At 47.7% G+C, this 14,942-nt stretch overlaps 1 protein-coding gene across 1 annotated transcript in view; it reads right to left on the reverse strand.

The window, feature by feature from the left end:
• Positions 1–14,581, reverse strand: part of GABBR2 (gamma-aminobutyric acid type B receptor subunit 2) — a 298,825-nt gene extending 284,244 nt beyond the window's left edge. Inside the window, exon 1 of the mRNA XM_016223063.2 lies at positions 14,258–14,581. Coding sequence (XP_016078549.2) covers positions 14,258–14,581 — 324 coding nt within the window. The remainder of the gene's footprint in view (positions 1–14,257) is intronic.
• Positions 14,582–14,942: the final 361 nt, after the last annotated feature.

A 14,942-nucleotide genomic window follows, 5' to 3' on the forward strand; every position in this document is an offset into this window, starting at 1 on the left:
GAAGCCTCGCTGCTGACAGCAAGTCCTAGAAGTTAGGACCTTGCAGGAGGCCCTCAGAGAGCACTGATTGATTTTTAAAATATGCTTTCAGACACTGCAGGCCCAACGATGTTTTTCCCAGATCTTTCAGCTCTTTCTCCACAATGTGTCTCTTGCACTCGGTCACCTATGTGCTCACCACACCTAAATGGCTCAACATTATCCCCTCAAAGTCCCACCTCCCAACTTTTGCTAGTGTAGTTCCCGCCTCCTACAGGGTCCTCCCACATCTTCCACCTTTGTCCTTCAAGGCCAGCTAGAAGGTCACCTGCTTGGCAAAGCCCTCCCCAGTTGCACCCAGCGAGAAGTCAGCACCTCCCCTTTATGCTCCTATAGCTGCTACTTGTGCCTCCCCTAAGAGTATATTTAAATTGGCCTCTTACCATTAATTTTATTTGACAAACACTTTAATGGCATTTGCTAAGTATCGGGAAGTGGATGAAGTCTTCAGGAAATTTTAACTGATTTTTATAATTATCCTATGATCATCACCCCACTGTACAGACGAGAACACTGAGGCATGGGAAAGTGGCTTGCCCAAAATTAACACAGTGGTTGCCAGGCAGTCCTGCTCAAGTCAGTGCTCCCTCTTAGGCACTCTGCTAGGGTCATTTGCTTTCCTGTGAGTTGCCAACACTGTCCTGTGAACCCCCGAAGGGCAGGGGTCATGTCCGAGTCATATTCAAATGCCCACAGCCTGGCATGAAGCAGATGCTCCATGCTTATTCTTGAATAGAACTCAAAGTCTAGCATGAGGTCGCCCCTCCCATGTGGCCAGCTAAAGGGTGGCCTGCAGTATGAATACTGGTCCAAACTTCCAGCTGCTCTGAGCACCTGCCTCCTTCCTGCAGATGGCCACCTCTGGCAGTCCTTCCTGAGGTGTCTAGAAGGATGAAATAGGAAGCACTTTATCATCCATGAAGCTGATAGCATCTAAATACATACCTCGCCATCTATAACCATTCCACCCTCTCTGGGGCTTAATGGAAAGGCTTTTGGGAACAGACATGATGGATAACTCCCAGCTTCTGGCTGGATCCCTGTGAACCCAGTTAAGAGTACAGGACCACAGCCCCCACCTGGCTAGGCTGGAGTATAACTGGCACTGTGATTAGTGCCGAAGACACTGGGCTTAAGAGTCTGCTGACTTAGACTTAGTAGTCTCTGCTTTTTTACTCACAGTGAGCTCATCACTTGGAACGCCAGGATGTCTCTCTCTTGCCTTCAAATCCAGTGTTCGACTGGAGCAATTGTTTCTCACAGATGCCTGATAATGTCTTCTCCCTCTGCTCCATTTAGAGGTTCAGTCGTGATTTTATCCAAAATTGTTATATTTTATGTTTAGTTTAGCGCCACTCATTTGTTAACACTTGCAGTGTGCCAGGGGCCTTCATTCACTCACAGACCTTACTGAGTGCCTGCAGGCTCTGTCCTGTGCACTTCATGTCAGCCTAGTGGTGAACAATAGCCAGCAGTGACAGCACAGAGCTATAAGGACCTCAATGGGATAAGAGTCTAGCCGTGAGGCCCAAGGGAGATTCACCACTGAGCTCTCAGTGCACCTCAGATTCTTCTGGAAATAGATGAGGTTTAGAAACAACCACTTAACTTAAAAAACCCCTTCAATCAAGCTCAGACACAGATCACACACCTGTCAGCCTCAAACACATAGCCCCCACTTAAATAAGATCCAGTTTTTATGTGACTACATAGCATTTTACATTTTCATATACATTATAATAAGATAACAGCAAAATGTAGTGGGTGCCTACTCACTGTGGCTCTCTATGCTCAATACTTCAAGTACATGTTCTATCTCAACCTTCAAAATAACCCTCTAAGAAAGTAGCATCCCCATTTCACAGATGAGGACACTGACGCTTGGTGGGTGAACAATGCCAGCACACACACACACAAGTCGTCTGGTTCCAAATGTGATTCTCTTTCCACAGTGCCCAGCTGGCTCCCTGACATCCAGGTCAGCCTCTCAAATCCCTCAGCATTCATCCATTGTCATTCCACAATATTTATTGAGCACCTACTGTGTGTTAGAAACTGTCCTGGGCACTATGGTGAGCCAAGACAGAGCTATTCTTGTACTCACAGAGTTCACAGTCCCCTGGGGAACAGAGGAATACAACACTGACCAAACAATCGAACAATGTAAAATTGTAACTGTGATAAGCACCAGAAAGGAAAGGTTCATGGTTCTTAGAGAAATCATGATGGGATTTTTCCTAATCAGGGAGGTTAGAGAAAGCACACTTGAGCTGGTATCTAAAAATGAAGAGAGATGGCAAAAGCATTCTGGGCAGTGGGAACAGTTTGTGCAAAGGCCCTGTGCAGGGTTGGGGGGGAGCACAGTCACCCAAGAAACTAAAAGGACCATCTGTCTGAGCCCAGAGGGAGAAAGAAGACTCAGAACTGAAGCTGGGGAGTGGGCAAGGAAGACTCTGCAGGGCCTCCAAGGTCACCGGGAACAGTTTTGCTTCCATTCCCAGAATGGTGAGTCCCTGCAGGGTATAAGGCAGGGAAGCCACCTAACCAGAGTACTGGGTTAATGTTCCGAACTGTCCTCTGTACCTTGGGGACAGCCCCTGCACCTGCTCCAAGCTGCACCATCACACTTCTCATGCTGCATGGTAACGATCCCGGGTAACCTCCCCATGTGCCTTTGAGAGCACAGCTGTTCTGGGCTCATCTCTACATGCTCCCTAACCAGCCCCCAGGCCTGGCACCAAGTAGGTGCTTAGCAAGTACGAGCTACATGTATAAAGGAAGCACCACTGCTGCCCTGGAGATGATCCAAGTCTAACAGGAGAGATACACACAGACATAAACACTAACACTCCAAGAAAACACTATAGGAGGTGACAAGTTCTGCAGGTACAAGGAGGGCAGCGAGCGGCTCTGTGTGAGCCAGGTGTGTAGACAGACACGCTAAAGTGACGAGACAGTACAGCGCTGCCTGTGTGTGACTGAGTGGGCGGACAGGGAAATGGGTGAAGACGGGGCTGAATTAGAAAGAGAGGCAAGCAGTTAGATGAAATTCACCAAAAATAAAAATAAAAGCATCAGCTTCTGACAAAACTTGCCAGTTTCTTTCATGGGAGCAAGACAACTATATGAAGATGCTATTTCACTTAGTGCTTGAGCTGTAGAGATCAAAGTCTGGCCATCCAGTTTAAAATTCCAGCTTACTACTTGGTTGGTGGTGATGTTAAATAAGTCACTTAACCTCTCTAAGCCTCAACTGTAAAATGCAGACAATCACAGTACCTACTCCATCAGGCTGTTGTGAGGATTCAATGAGTGATGATGCAAAGCACTTGACATAAGAATGGACACATGCTAAGCACAGGAGAAGGGTGGCGTGCTGTTGTTATATTCTATTTTCCTTCTCCTATATATTTGCAACTAAATGTTTCCCTTCCCTTTTCCTTTGTTTATAACAAGATTAGAAGTTCTCCAAGGGCTTCCCAATATTTCTAGAACTCCCCGAGTCCAGCAAGGAGCTCGGCAGGGTCAGTTGGGCCCCAGAGGATGCTTTGTGGGGTGACAGGTGAGCCAATTCTCCTTCCATCAGAGTCAAGGCACTCTGAGCTGGGCTGGGTGGGAGCATTAGCATGGCTCTGATCACCTGTCCTGGAGTGCACTTCCAGGTCCCGTCTGCCAGAATTCCTGAAAGAATTCTGGGCATTCTCAGAAAAGCTTCAATGAATGGGCAGTCCTAGAAACAAAGTGATTTAGATCGATTTAGATAATATAGTGAGTATTATAAGGATGACTGTTGCTTTCAAAATCAGTTCCCTCTGAACAAAGTCAAGTGGATCATGAGCAGAGTACAAAAATATCATTTTCTCTCTTCCACCTCCTGACCCTGCACCATGAGAGCAGCAATAATATATCATTCCGCAAAGTCCCTCCTTGGCTAGATTTTAACAGAACAGTGACTGATGATGTCCTTGCCAAATGGCAGGAGAAGGGGTCTGCTCCAGCCAGCAGCTGTGGAACGTGGGCACTGATGAAGACAGATGAATCCATTTACTCAGTACTTTGGATCTACCACTAATTTTCTAGATGACAATGACACTTTATCCTTCCAGCAATGTAGACAGTTAAAAAAAACACACATACACAAAAAAACTGGAAAAGTAGAAAATTGGCAAAAGAATGCCCCAATCAGCCCCAACAAGTGTCACAATGTTGCCCTTTACTCAAGCAAGAATTCTCAGACCCTCAAACTGCAGCTCTTAACCAACTTACTCTTACTTTGTACATGATTCTAGTAAACTCGGTTATCTCTCAGATATGGGGTCCAAACTAAAACCAGAATAGGAAGGTTGTATCCAGACTGAGCTTACCCAGTCCGTAAGTAAGTCCTGACCATGGAAGGATAAAGAGCAGAAGCTTCCAGCCCAGAGCAGGGAATGGAATAAATTTTGCTGTTCACGGGATGCCAAGGCCTCTTTATTCCCTATGCCCAGACCTGTCTCTAGAATGACTGTCTCACCACGGCTGATGACTTGGCTTTATTCCTATCATTTCTACTAGGACCAGAAGATCAGAGCTGAACCAGCCTGTTGGCTCTCACACTCCCTGGAGGTGGAAGAGGAATGTCAGAATCTGATTCCTATGTCCACAAACTGCTGGTTAAAGTGTTTTCCAATAAACAGATCTCCTAAAACCATGATTGTTCTCAGATGCTGAAAAGCATTTCTTTCTTCAGTTTTCATGTGTCTTGGAGGATGCTGTGTGCATTTGTCAGGGGAGAGGAGACTCACATCACATCAGCTTTACACATAATCTTCTATTGGAACATCCAACAAGTGCCCTTTCCCTTTTGCACTCCACAACTACAGGGCACCTCCCCCAAAACACCAACGAACAAATAAAGAGCAAGGAGGAAGCTCACCCCACGTGGCATGGCATACAAAGTACTTCCTCAGTTTGTTAAAATGACACCCATTAACTACGCCCATAAATCCTCTTAGAACCTAAGTTCCAGGCTTTTAGATCTATTTTTTTGTTCAATAAATATTTATTGAGCTCCTGCTCTGTGCTTGGCCTTGAGATAGTGCCGAGGGGGCCACAAGGGAGCCCAGTGCCTGCCCTCTCAGTGCTTACAACAGAGCAGAGATTCTCAATTCACGCTGCAATTCACAGGAGGGAGCAAAGAATTCCCTGTGGTCTCAGCAACTAACCTAGCACCAGAACCCAGACCGCCCACCCCATATGGGGCTCACACTCCCACGTTTCAGCCTAGCACACCTGCTTGTTCCTAGAAAGGTACACAGAGAAAGGTATCTTACCAGCCTCACTGCGCATCATTACATAGGCAGAGAGAATAAGAATAAATGAGCAGATGAATGCAGATGCTCATTGGGCAAACTATGCCATTCCATTTCCTCACCTTCCCAGAACCAAAATAAATAACCAGAAAAGTAGGCAATAATAAGTCGTTTATTGCCCGGCCGGGCGTGGCTCAGCGGTTGAGCGTCGACTTGGGATCCAGGCAATCGGGGTTCGATTCCCGGTCAGGGCACGTGCCCAGGTTGTGGGCTCGATCAATGACTCTCTCATCATTGATGTTTCTATCTCTCTCTCTCCCCCTCCTTTCGTCTCTCTGAAATCAATAAAGATATATTAAAAATAAAAATAAAAAGTCGTTTACATTTCATTCCCTAACAACATGGAGAATGACCAAGCAGTGACCTCCAGAAGGGGGATGCATTCCCACCATCCCCTGCTGCCCCCTTCCATGGCTGGACCATACTATGTGTAATGCTTTACGTCATGGCCGCCTTTTAGACAGTGAGCTCCTCAAGGGTGGGATCTGTGTGTCATCCACCCCAGAACCCAGTACATGGCCCAGTACAAGTTCTTTCAATCAGAGCATAAAGCATTAGGGTGTTGGAGCAGAAACAGGTAGTCTCTGTGGCAGCCATCTGGATGGGCCACTCAGGCCTTCTTTGAAGAGAGAACCTACAAGAGTGCAGTCAGCTAACAGCCTTCAGCTGTAGCTTCAAGATCTGCTACAGCATTTAAGCTAAGGATAAAATCTCCCCAGGCAGCCCACAGCCAATGATGGAACTGAGCAGGAATTCTAGAGCCTGGCTCTTTTGGTACAATATGGGAACCATCTAATGGGCAATCTTTGCTCCAGTGCTCCCCACTGGGCTGGCCACAACTTTCTGAGAGCTCTTCCCACCCAACTCTCCTGCTTCCTAAAGGACCGAACTGCCAAGTGCCCATTGCATCCACATGCTCTTCTACATGTCACAACCTCCCCTTTGAAGTTAGGTTGACCAGTGACTACTTCTGGTCAACGAAATAAATGTAGAAATAAAATGTCACGGCCAAAAAAGGATGGTTATAAATCCTACGTGCCTTCCCCATGGATTCCTCCATACCCCCATCTTCTTGAAGCCACAGGTGGGAGAGTCACAAAACAAAACAGCCTGGATTCCTGTGTTCCCACTTCAAGGAGAGCCACCCAGAAGGACCTCTGACTATATAAATTTTACTGTGTTAGGCAGCAGTGCTTTCAGGATTTGTTTGTTAATGCAGCATAGCCTAGTCCACTCTAACAAAAGCATATAGCCTGTTTATGATTTGTTTAGCACCTCTATTTGCACCGCTACTTACAATTCCAGCGTGTTCATTTCCCTGCTGAGATTTTAGATGTATGTCTATGCTCACAATGGGGTAGGCCAAACACATGAAGAAGACCCCCTTAAAGATACAGTTAGAAAGCCAGAACTCTTAGGCCAATGCCAAGTGTTAAACAGGCCCTAGTGTGTTAGTTTCACCCACCATCTCCTCCATGGGTGCCTCTCTAGGTCTCAGGAACTGGTTGGGGACTGGCACAACCAAGGACATTGCCCTCATACTAAGGAAACTCAGGGGTTGGTGCTGATGGGAATATAAGGTAACTACAGTTTTGACAGTCAAGTTAACCCTGATATATGGGGTCACCTAAGTCCTGTGGTGATGGGGATGAGGAGGGTGAAGACCCTGGGGAAGAGATCTGAGAAAACCATTTATTTTATGGGGTGATAATTCAGAAGCAGATTCTAATTTATTCACTTATAGTTCAGTTTAGCAAACATTCACTGATGCCGACTGCATGTAAGACACTAGGGACTGGCCCTGCCCTCACCGAGCTACACTCCAAGGGGGGGAAAGAAACAAATATGGCTGTGCTATATGGCAGAGTGGAAGATGTTCTGGGAGATACACATTAATAAAGATCTCATGCTCAGCTTTTTTTCCAACACACTTCTCGACAACCAGTGATGGAAAACAAGATTACAGAAAGCAGCACCGAGTTGCATTTACATCGTGTCTTGAAATGCTACATCCATTATATTTATTCCTTATTACAGCCCTGTGAGGTCACCATAATTAACCCCATGTAGTACAGGAATAATGACAATGGTGACAATATAGCAGTGAAGGTTTACCAAGCACTCACAGTGTACCAGACATTGATTTGATGACTTACTTGGATGGTCTCATTTGTTCCCCACCCACCTTACAAGTTAGTAGATTAGATCCATTTTATAAATGAAGAAAGGGAGGCCAAGTGGCTTGCCCAAGGTGGCCAAGCAGGTAAGTGGTACCCAACAGAGACACAAGGAGTTCATGCAACAGACACCAGGAGCTAGGGGAGCTGAAGGTTCTGGAGTGGGAGTTGGCCATTTTGTGCCCAGAATGCTCTCTCCTCATTCCCCTGAAGTGCATTGATTGCAAGGACTGTCTTGCTTGCCAGATACCCCCCACCCCCATGGTTCCCTCTCTGTTGCCCCTCCTGCCCTGTCAGTGCTACCCAATCTCCTCTACATCCCCTCACTGCCTCTCCACCTCAGTTCAAGCCTCAGCATCTTTCCCTTCAACTACTATAATAGCTTCCTGGATTCTTGGTCTCCAGGCTCATCTGTCTACTATCCGGCCTCTACATTTCTACCAGCCCTGATCATGTCACACTGAAGTTCAAAAACCTCCCATGGATCCTCACAGTTCTAGAATAAAGTCCAACCTTCCTCACATGGCATTCAAGGCCTTCCATACCCACCAACAGGCTACCTTTCCCTCCACAAATCCTGCACTCAGATAAAAATATAACAAGTCAGTGCTCCCCAAACACACCTCACACTCTGTTGCAGCTATCCTGTGATTTTGGGGATCCTTCCTGAGATCCCATCTCCAATTCCCTGAGCTCCTACCTTTCTGTATCAACATTACATTCATCTTCCAGGCCTAACTTTACTTCTCACCCAGGAGGCTCTTGACCTAGACATGCTCTTCCCTTTCTCTGAATGCCCAGGCATCTATTGTTTCATTGATTTCAGCATTTCCCAAGCATCTGCCTTTGTGGATATCTGATCAGACCCACCTGGCATCCACACCCCTTGAACAGCTTCAGATGTCCTTCGAGGAATCACCTCTTCTCCACTCTATATTCATATAGTGGGGTGGGGTTGACCTCACCTCCTTTTCCCTGTTACCAACTGGAGAGGGTCTGCCCACTTGACACACAGCAGAGCCAAACACTGGACACTGAGTTTTGCAGTGGAGAAATTAAGGCAGTATACTGTCAGGGCATCAAGACAGGAGAACAGCAAGCCTAGTATTCAAAATCTGAACTCCCCAATTGTTTTTATTCAAGGGTTTTTAAAGGCAAAGATTGAGGGTTAGGGGTTAAGGGGTCATGAGCAAAGCTGACTGGCATAAGCTTCAGTGGTCTTCTTTAGCCTGATTAATTCAGTTCCTAATGTCACCTTGTCTGGTGCCTCCATCACTGTGGCTGGGTGATCTAACTGCCTTGAAGAATCAAGATTCTGCAAGATATTTCATGATTGTACACCAGTGATGTTATCTTTAAAACAAAAGGCAGAAACTAAATGTTTTGTAACTATTATTGTTTAAGCCAGCGATTTTCAACCTTTTTCACCTTCTAGCACACATAAGCTAATTACTAAAATTCGGTGGCACACCAAAAAATATATTTTTGCCAATCTGACAAAAAAAAACAGGTATAATTTTGATTCATTCACACTGAACAGCTATTGGGGTGGCTGTTATTATTTTTTTATTTGACAGGCTAAGGGAAAAGAGGTCAGTGCCCCTGACTAAATAGTCAGATATTGCATGTTTTACAAATTCTTGCAGCCCACCAGTATGCTGCAGCACACCAGTTGAAAGTTACTGATTTAAGCTATCATTGTCTTGTGTTTAACTAGTTATGTTTTTCTATTATCTCAAGCAAAGTGTACTTTTAAACATTTTTCCTAGAACTTACTTTATACACAGGCCTCTAGGACATGACTACCATACTTAAATCTTTGGCTATAAGTCACTAACATATTTTCTTAATCTTTGACCATAAGCTACATGACAACCAAGATAACTGAAACATTAAGTTAAAGCCCATCATATATCTCTAGACTGTATGATCTAACACCTGAACATGTTTACTATTAACTGCCAGTTTCACCTCCATGAAAGCCTGGTGGATGACCCAGGCCCATCAGTGTCATGTGATTGGTTCCGGGGTGGACATATGACCCAATTCAAGCCAATGAGAGCTGATCTTGAGAGTTTTGCTGAAACAGTTGGGAGAGAAACACTTTTCTTAGTGAAGTTTCTAAACTAGGAATGTGTAAACTTGCAGCTGCTAAGAGCCATCTGTGCCACCACATGGGGAGAGCCTGCCCTAGAGCGAAGCCAAATACAGAGGAAATCACAGCTAAGAGATAGAGAGATATATTTTTAAGATATCATTGGAGTCCCTGGATTCAGCCATGCCTGAACACAGCCTATTCCAGGATTTTTCAGTCATCTAACCAATTAAAGTTGGGTTTGTGTCACTTGCAAGAAGAGTCCTAAGCAGTACACCTACTAAGGGCCCAGTACCATGATAGGCAGCGGAGTTGTAAGGTGTGAGCCCAATACAGAAGAGGTCATTTTCTATCTTTTTATTTCTAACAACAGTTCTATTGAACTATAATTTTTATGCCATAACATTCATTGTTTTATTTAGTATATTCACAAAACTGTACAACCATCACCACAATCACTATCCTGTATTGGAAATTACAAATACATGCTTGCTCTGTTCTTCCCTACACAACAGCTCCCCTCTTGAGCCTAAGGCTGGGTTTTACTCCTTTCTGTAGCACCAGCAACTGCACTAGGTATTCAATTAATGCCTGCTGAGCTGTACTCAGACCCCCCTGAAAAGTTGGGCCTCCATCCAACAGTTGTTTGGGTCCTTTCTAAAGCACAATGAATGAGAGAATAGATAGTTGGCAAAGCCACCCAAGGAAAGGACGTGATCACCAATCACTAGGTTTTCTCTGGGTTTTCTAAGCTGGCTCCTTGCATCTGGGTAGACTTCTGGAGAGGTGCACACGTGGAATGTGCTCCTTTGGCTCCTGAACTTTGTCTAAGTTTATTGCAGAATAATTTACAATAGGAACAAGTGGGAAAACATAAATCCAGTAAGAAGGGAATGATTTAATACTTGTGCACCCATATGATAGAATAGTATACAGCTATTAAAAATCATTTTTAAAAAGATGATTTGAGGACATGAAGAAATACCCATGATATAGTAACTGAATGAAACAAAATACAAAAAGGCACAAGAACATAAAATAGTAAATACCAGCAACTGGAAGGGAATAATGCTAATTACTAGATGTCATTATCTTTGTGAAGGAGTTATGGGAAATTATTATTTTTCTTCATGCTCTTGGTTATTTATTTGATGAATGTGGCTACCAAAGAACGAGAAGCAACCACATGAAGAACATTTCTGAATCTCCTGCAAAACTTAAAAAAATTAAAAGACATTGTCCCTCAGAATCTTTTAAACAAACATGTAAGAAATGTAATCCACCATGTTTACTTTTACCTTGACTGCCAGGAAGCTTAGAGTTAAAATTTAATACTCAAAAATGCAATAAGCATCCTAGCCCAGGTTTCTTGGTATAGCAATTACCATGCTTCTAAAGGATTTCTGATGCTGCCTTTTAACTGTATTTTTAGTTGTCTTGCTTATATTTTTATATATTCAAATCTTCCTTGGGATACATAAGGAAGTATTTGCTAAAGTGATCTGAGGTACACCAGAAAAAAGAGGTCCTGACTAGCAGATGCTCTGTTGGGATGTTTCATTTTTACAAACACCTGTCACTGAATAGGGCTTTAAAAGTTTTGTCACTGTTCTAATTACAGTAGAGGGTCAACCATGGATAAATTCATGCAGGAGGCTCTTTATTGGGACAAGCTGTCCCAATGACCAGATTAACCCATTCCTTGCTAAATCTCCATCTCTTTGAAGGCTCTGTGGACAAAGGTCCATCCTGGCTGCCCACAGTCTCTGGCCATTGACTGACAGCAAATGTCAGCAAAGCCAGCCAAAATCAGTTCACCACATCCATCTGTGTTCAAGTCTACAGACAACAAGTGACACAGCCAGCAAGTGATTAGGGAGTACACACAATCCACAAAGAGCCCACCTGAATAAAACAGGCCCCAGACACTCTATTACAGGCCCCAAACACCCTTCAGATGACTGTAAATTTTGCTGCAGTTACCCAGACTGATCCTTCCTTCACTTTGACTCAGAGAGAAAGTAACTCTACTCTAAAGATGGGCCACTTAAAAAAATTAGGTATTATATCACCTGGGCATTCTATTCTCCCAAATGTGACACCTCATGGCAGGAGATAACATAATTACTTGATTGTAAGCCAGAATTCTTTTTTTCCGGTGATAATTTCACTGACTCTTCTTGAGATTTCAAAAGCAAGAAAAACAAATAAGCAGTCTTAATCTTTAGCTGTAACCATTTTATCACAACTAAAGACTCAACGTCTTACTTGTAAATCCTCGCCAGAGGAAAATGAGAGAAGGGAGACTGGAAACATTTATTTAGTGTTTACAGCATGCCAGACAGAGCACTGGCCGCTGAGCCTACCAGCTCAAGGCATTTTCCACTCTGGCCGGTTACCTCTCTTAAGCGTCACATCACCACCCTGCAGAGTATATATAATAGTCCCACTTTTTCATATGTAGAAATCTAGGCTTAGAGAGAGTAAATACCTCGCTCAAGGTCACCCAGGGGGGACATAATCTGTTTCTGACTAGAACCCAGGTCCAACCCACCCCAAAGCCCATGCTGTGCCCATTCACAGAGCTAGAGATACATCCTGTTTGCATGAGGCTGATATTACCCTCTGTCCTCCTTCCCAATGCTTCCTACATATTCCCACAGACTGAAGAGCCTTCTGGCTGCCTCATCCTCTTGACTCTGGGCCCTCTCACTCGGAAAGTCATCAAGACACACTTTAAAAATAAAATTAAAAGCTTCAACCCACACCCTGAAACCAAGCACCCATCCCTTCACTGCCACAAACAAGCTAGTAGGAATCTCTTTCAGGGAAGCTTTCTGAAGAGATAAACTGATGATGAAAACATTATGCAGCTGACAATATTTGGTGATGATGCAAGCAGGGCTGCCCTGTCTACAAATGTTTTTGTCTCCAAAGAACCGGTTCTCCCGTGTCCCTTCCAAAAGAATATGTATGGAACCTACCAAGAAACAGTGCAGAGAAGGCATGCCTAGGTGTAATTGCATCGTCCTTCCATTTATGTGTCCAGGGCAAGTACCCCAGATAACTTGAAGCGTCGGACAAAAATGAGGGCGATGGGAATGTCATTTAAAAATGACTCCACACCCAGGTTAGCTCTGCACAGCCCACCAGTTTGCACCCTCCTGGGGCAGAGGAAGCCTCTAGGCTTGCAGCAGCCTTCTCATCACCACCGTCACCAGTTCATTCACCTTTTATTTACAGCGCAGAGCAGGCTGGTTCATCCGTGAAGGGGGGATGGAGGGGAAAAAGATGCAATTCAGATTTCTGCTCTTTCTCCAGGGACCAAAAACAAAGGGGGGGGGGGCGAGAGAGAGAAAAGGAAGCAGAGCCCATGCTGTACGATCAGCGCAGCTTCGCGACCCTCCTCTCCAACGGGGTCTGCACCTGGGCTCTAGCAGAAGCGCCCGGAGAGCCCCGGGAAGCCCGGGTCAAGCTCAGCGCCTCTGCCAGGCTTGGCGCGGTGGAAGAGGCGCCAACCGAACATACTGCACAGGAAATCACTGCCCCCTTCAGGCCGCATCTCAGACTCCGCGGCCGGAGCGTTGGGGCTTCCTTAGTCCGAAAAACTCGCAAACCCGACCTCGCGCTGCAGGCGATCGCTCCTCCAAGCCCCCTCTACGCACTTCACTCAGACCCCGAGCTGCAGTGAAAGTCCGCGCTGGGGCTTCGGTCAGAACCCATGCCGAGGGCGTGAGGAAGGGGCTTGAGAAGCTCTAGGCTCTTTGGCTCCCCTGGGAGAAGGAGGCCGGGAGGGCAAGACCGCTGCTCCAAGCCCGTGCTTTAAGTCTGCGCAGGGAGAGGCTGCGCCTGTAGCAGCCGGGCCAACAGCAGCAGCGCAGCTGGACACCCCGCGCATCCGGGGTAAGACCTGCTCAGAGCACTGTCTGAACAAGTAACCCGAGGGGGTCTCATAAAACTGCTCCGGCCACAGGCAGCGCGGTCCATATCCCGCGGCAATGCTGCAGAAACGGCGGCCCCACACCTGCTCCGGGGGTGCGGACCCAAGAGGCTGGCGCGCACCATGCGCCCAGCCCTGCTGCGCGCGCTGGCCCCTCGGGTCCCGGAGTCCTCCGGACCTCAGAGCGCGGCTCAGCTCTCCTGGGGGACAGCGAGGAGGCCCGTGGCCTCTCCAGCCCCAGGTGGCCCAGTTTGCTGTCAATGCGCCAGTTCCTCCCACCCGGCACTCCACAGCCCACCAGCGGGACCTGGGCAAGAACCACCAATGCAGGCCTTTTGGGGAGTCCAGTTCTCATCTTCTCCACTCCTTATCTAGTTAAAGGAGACCCTAGTGTTCTATCCTACACCTCACACTCACACATACACACATACAATCCCAGAGGAATGAGATGCTCAGCAAATCTTGGTAGCAGCTGTGCCTGCCAAGCCCGGTGGGACCCCGGGGATGAGCACTGAGCACCAGCTCGAGATGCTCTCGGCGGGCACGGACGGGTCAATCAGGTCTATGCCCAAGGACTGAAGCTTGCCTCTGTCCAACACCCCCCTACCACCACTGCCCACTACAGCCCCGACGGCGCGGGCAGCCGGACACTCACCTCAGTGTCGTAGAGCCGCAGGTCGAGGAAGTAGGGGCGCAGGAGCGACTCATTTCGGATCTGCTCGATGGCCAATTCCACCGCGGGAAGTACGCCGCGCCCGATGCTGCCCTTGGCCACCTCCTTGGTGAGAGGCATGAGGCCCATGATGGAGAGCGGCGGGCTGCTGGGCGGCGGCCGGGGGGCGCCCCGCGCCCAGCCCCAGGCCCCGGGCGCCAGCGGTAGCAGCAGCGGCAGCAGCAGGAGCAGCAGCAGGCGCGCGGGCGGCGGCGGTGGCGGCGGCGGCGGCGGCCCGGGCTGTCCGAAGCTCCGCGGGGAAGCCATGCCGCGCCGCGGGCTGCGGGCGCCGGCTCACTCGGCCCGCATGGCCTGGCCCGGCCCGCCGCCCCGCGCCAAGCTCTCCCCGCGGCGCCCGCGCAATGGCGCCGGCCCCCGCTCAGGCTAGGGCTCCGGCTCGGCTCAGAACGGCCGCGGCGGCGCCCGTGACGGATCAATCACGCTGGGAAGGGGTGGGAGCGAGCAGAGTGCGGGAGGCGGGGAGCAAGCAAGCAAACGCGGAGAGGGGGGCCGGCGTCTCAGCGCGCGCCTCTCCCGCACGGCCGCCCCGAACCGGCCGCCTCCGCCCGCCCCCGTGCGCGCTCTGAGCCGCTCTCCCGCCGGGAGCCGCTCGGCAGCAGCTCCAGGT

Source organism: Miniopterus natalensis, chromosome 12, assembly GCF_054644295.1.
Source record: "Miniopterus natalensis isolate mMinNat1 chromosome 12, mMinNat1.hap1, whole genome shotgun sequence".
In the NCBI taxonomy this organism is placed as follows: domain Eukaryota; kingdom Metazoa; phylum Chordata; class Mammalia; order Chiroptera; family Miniopteridae; genus Miniopterus; species Miniopterus natalensis.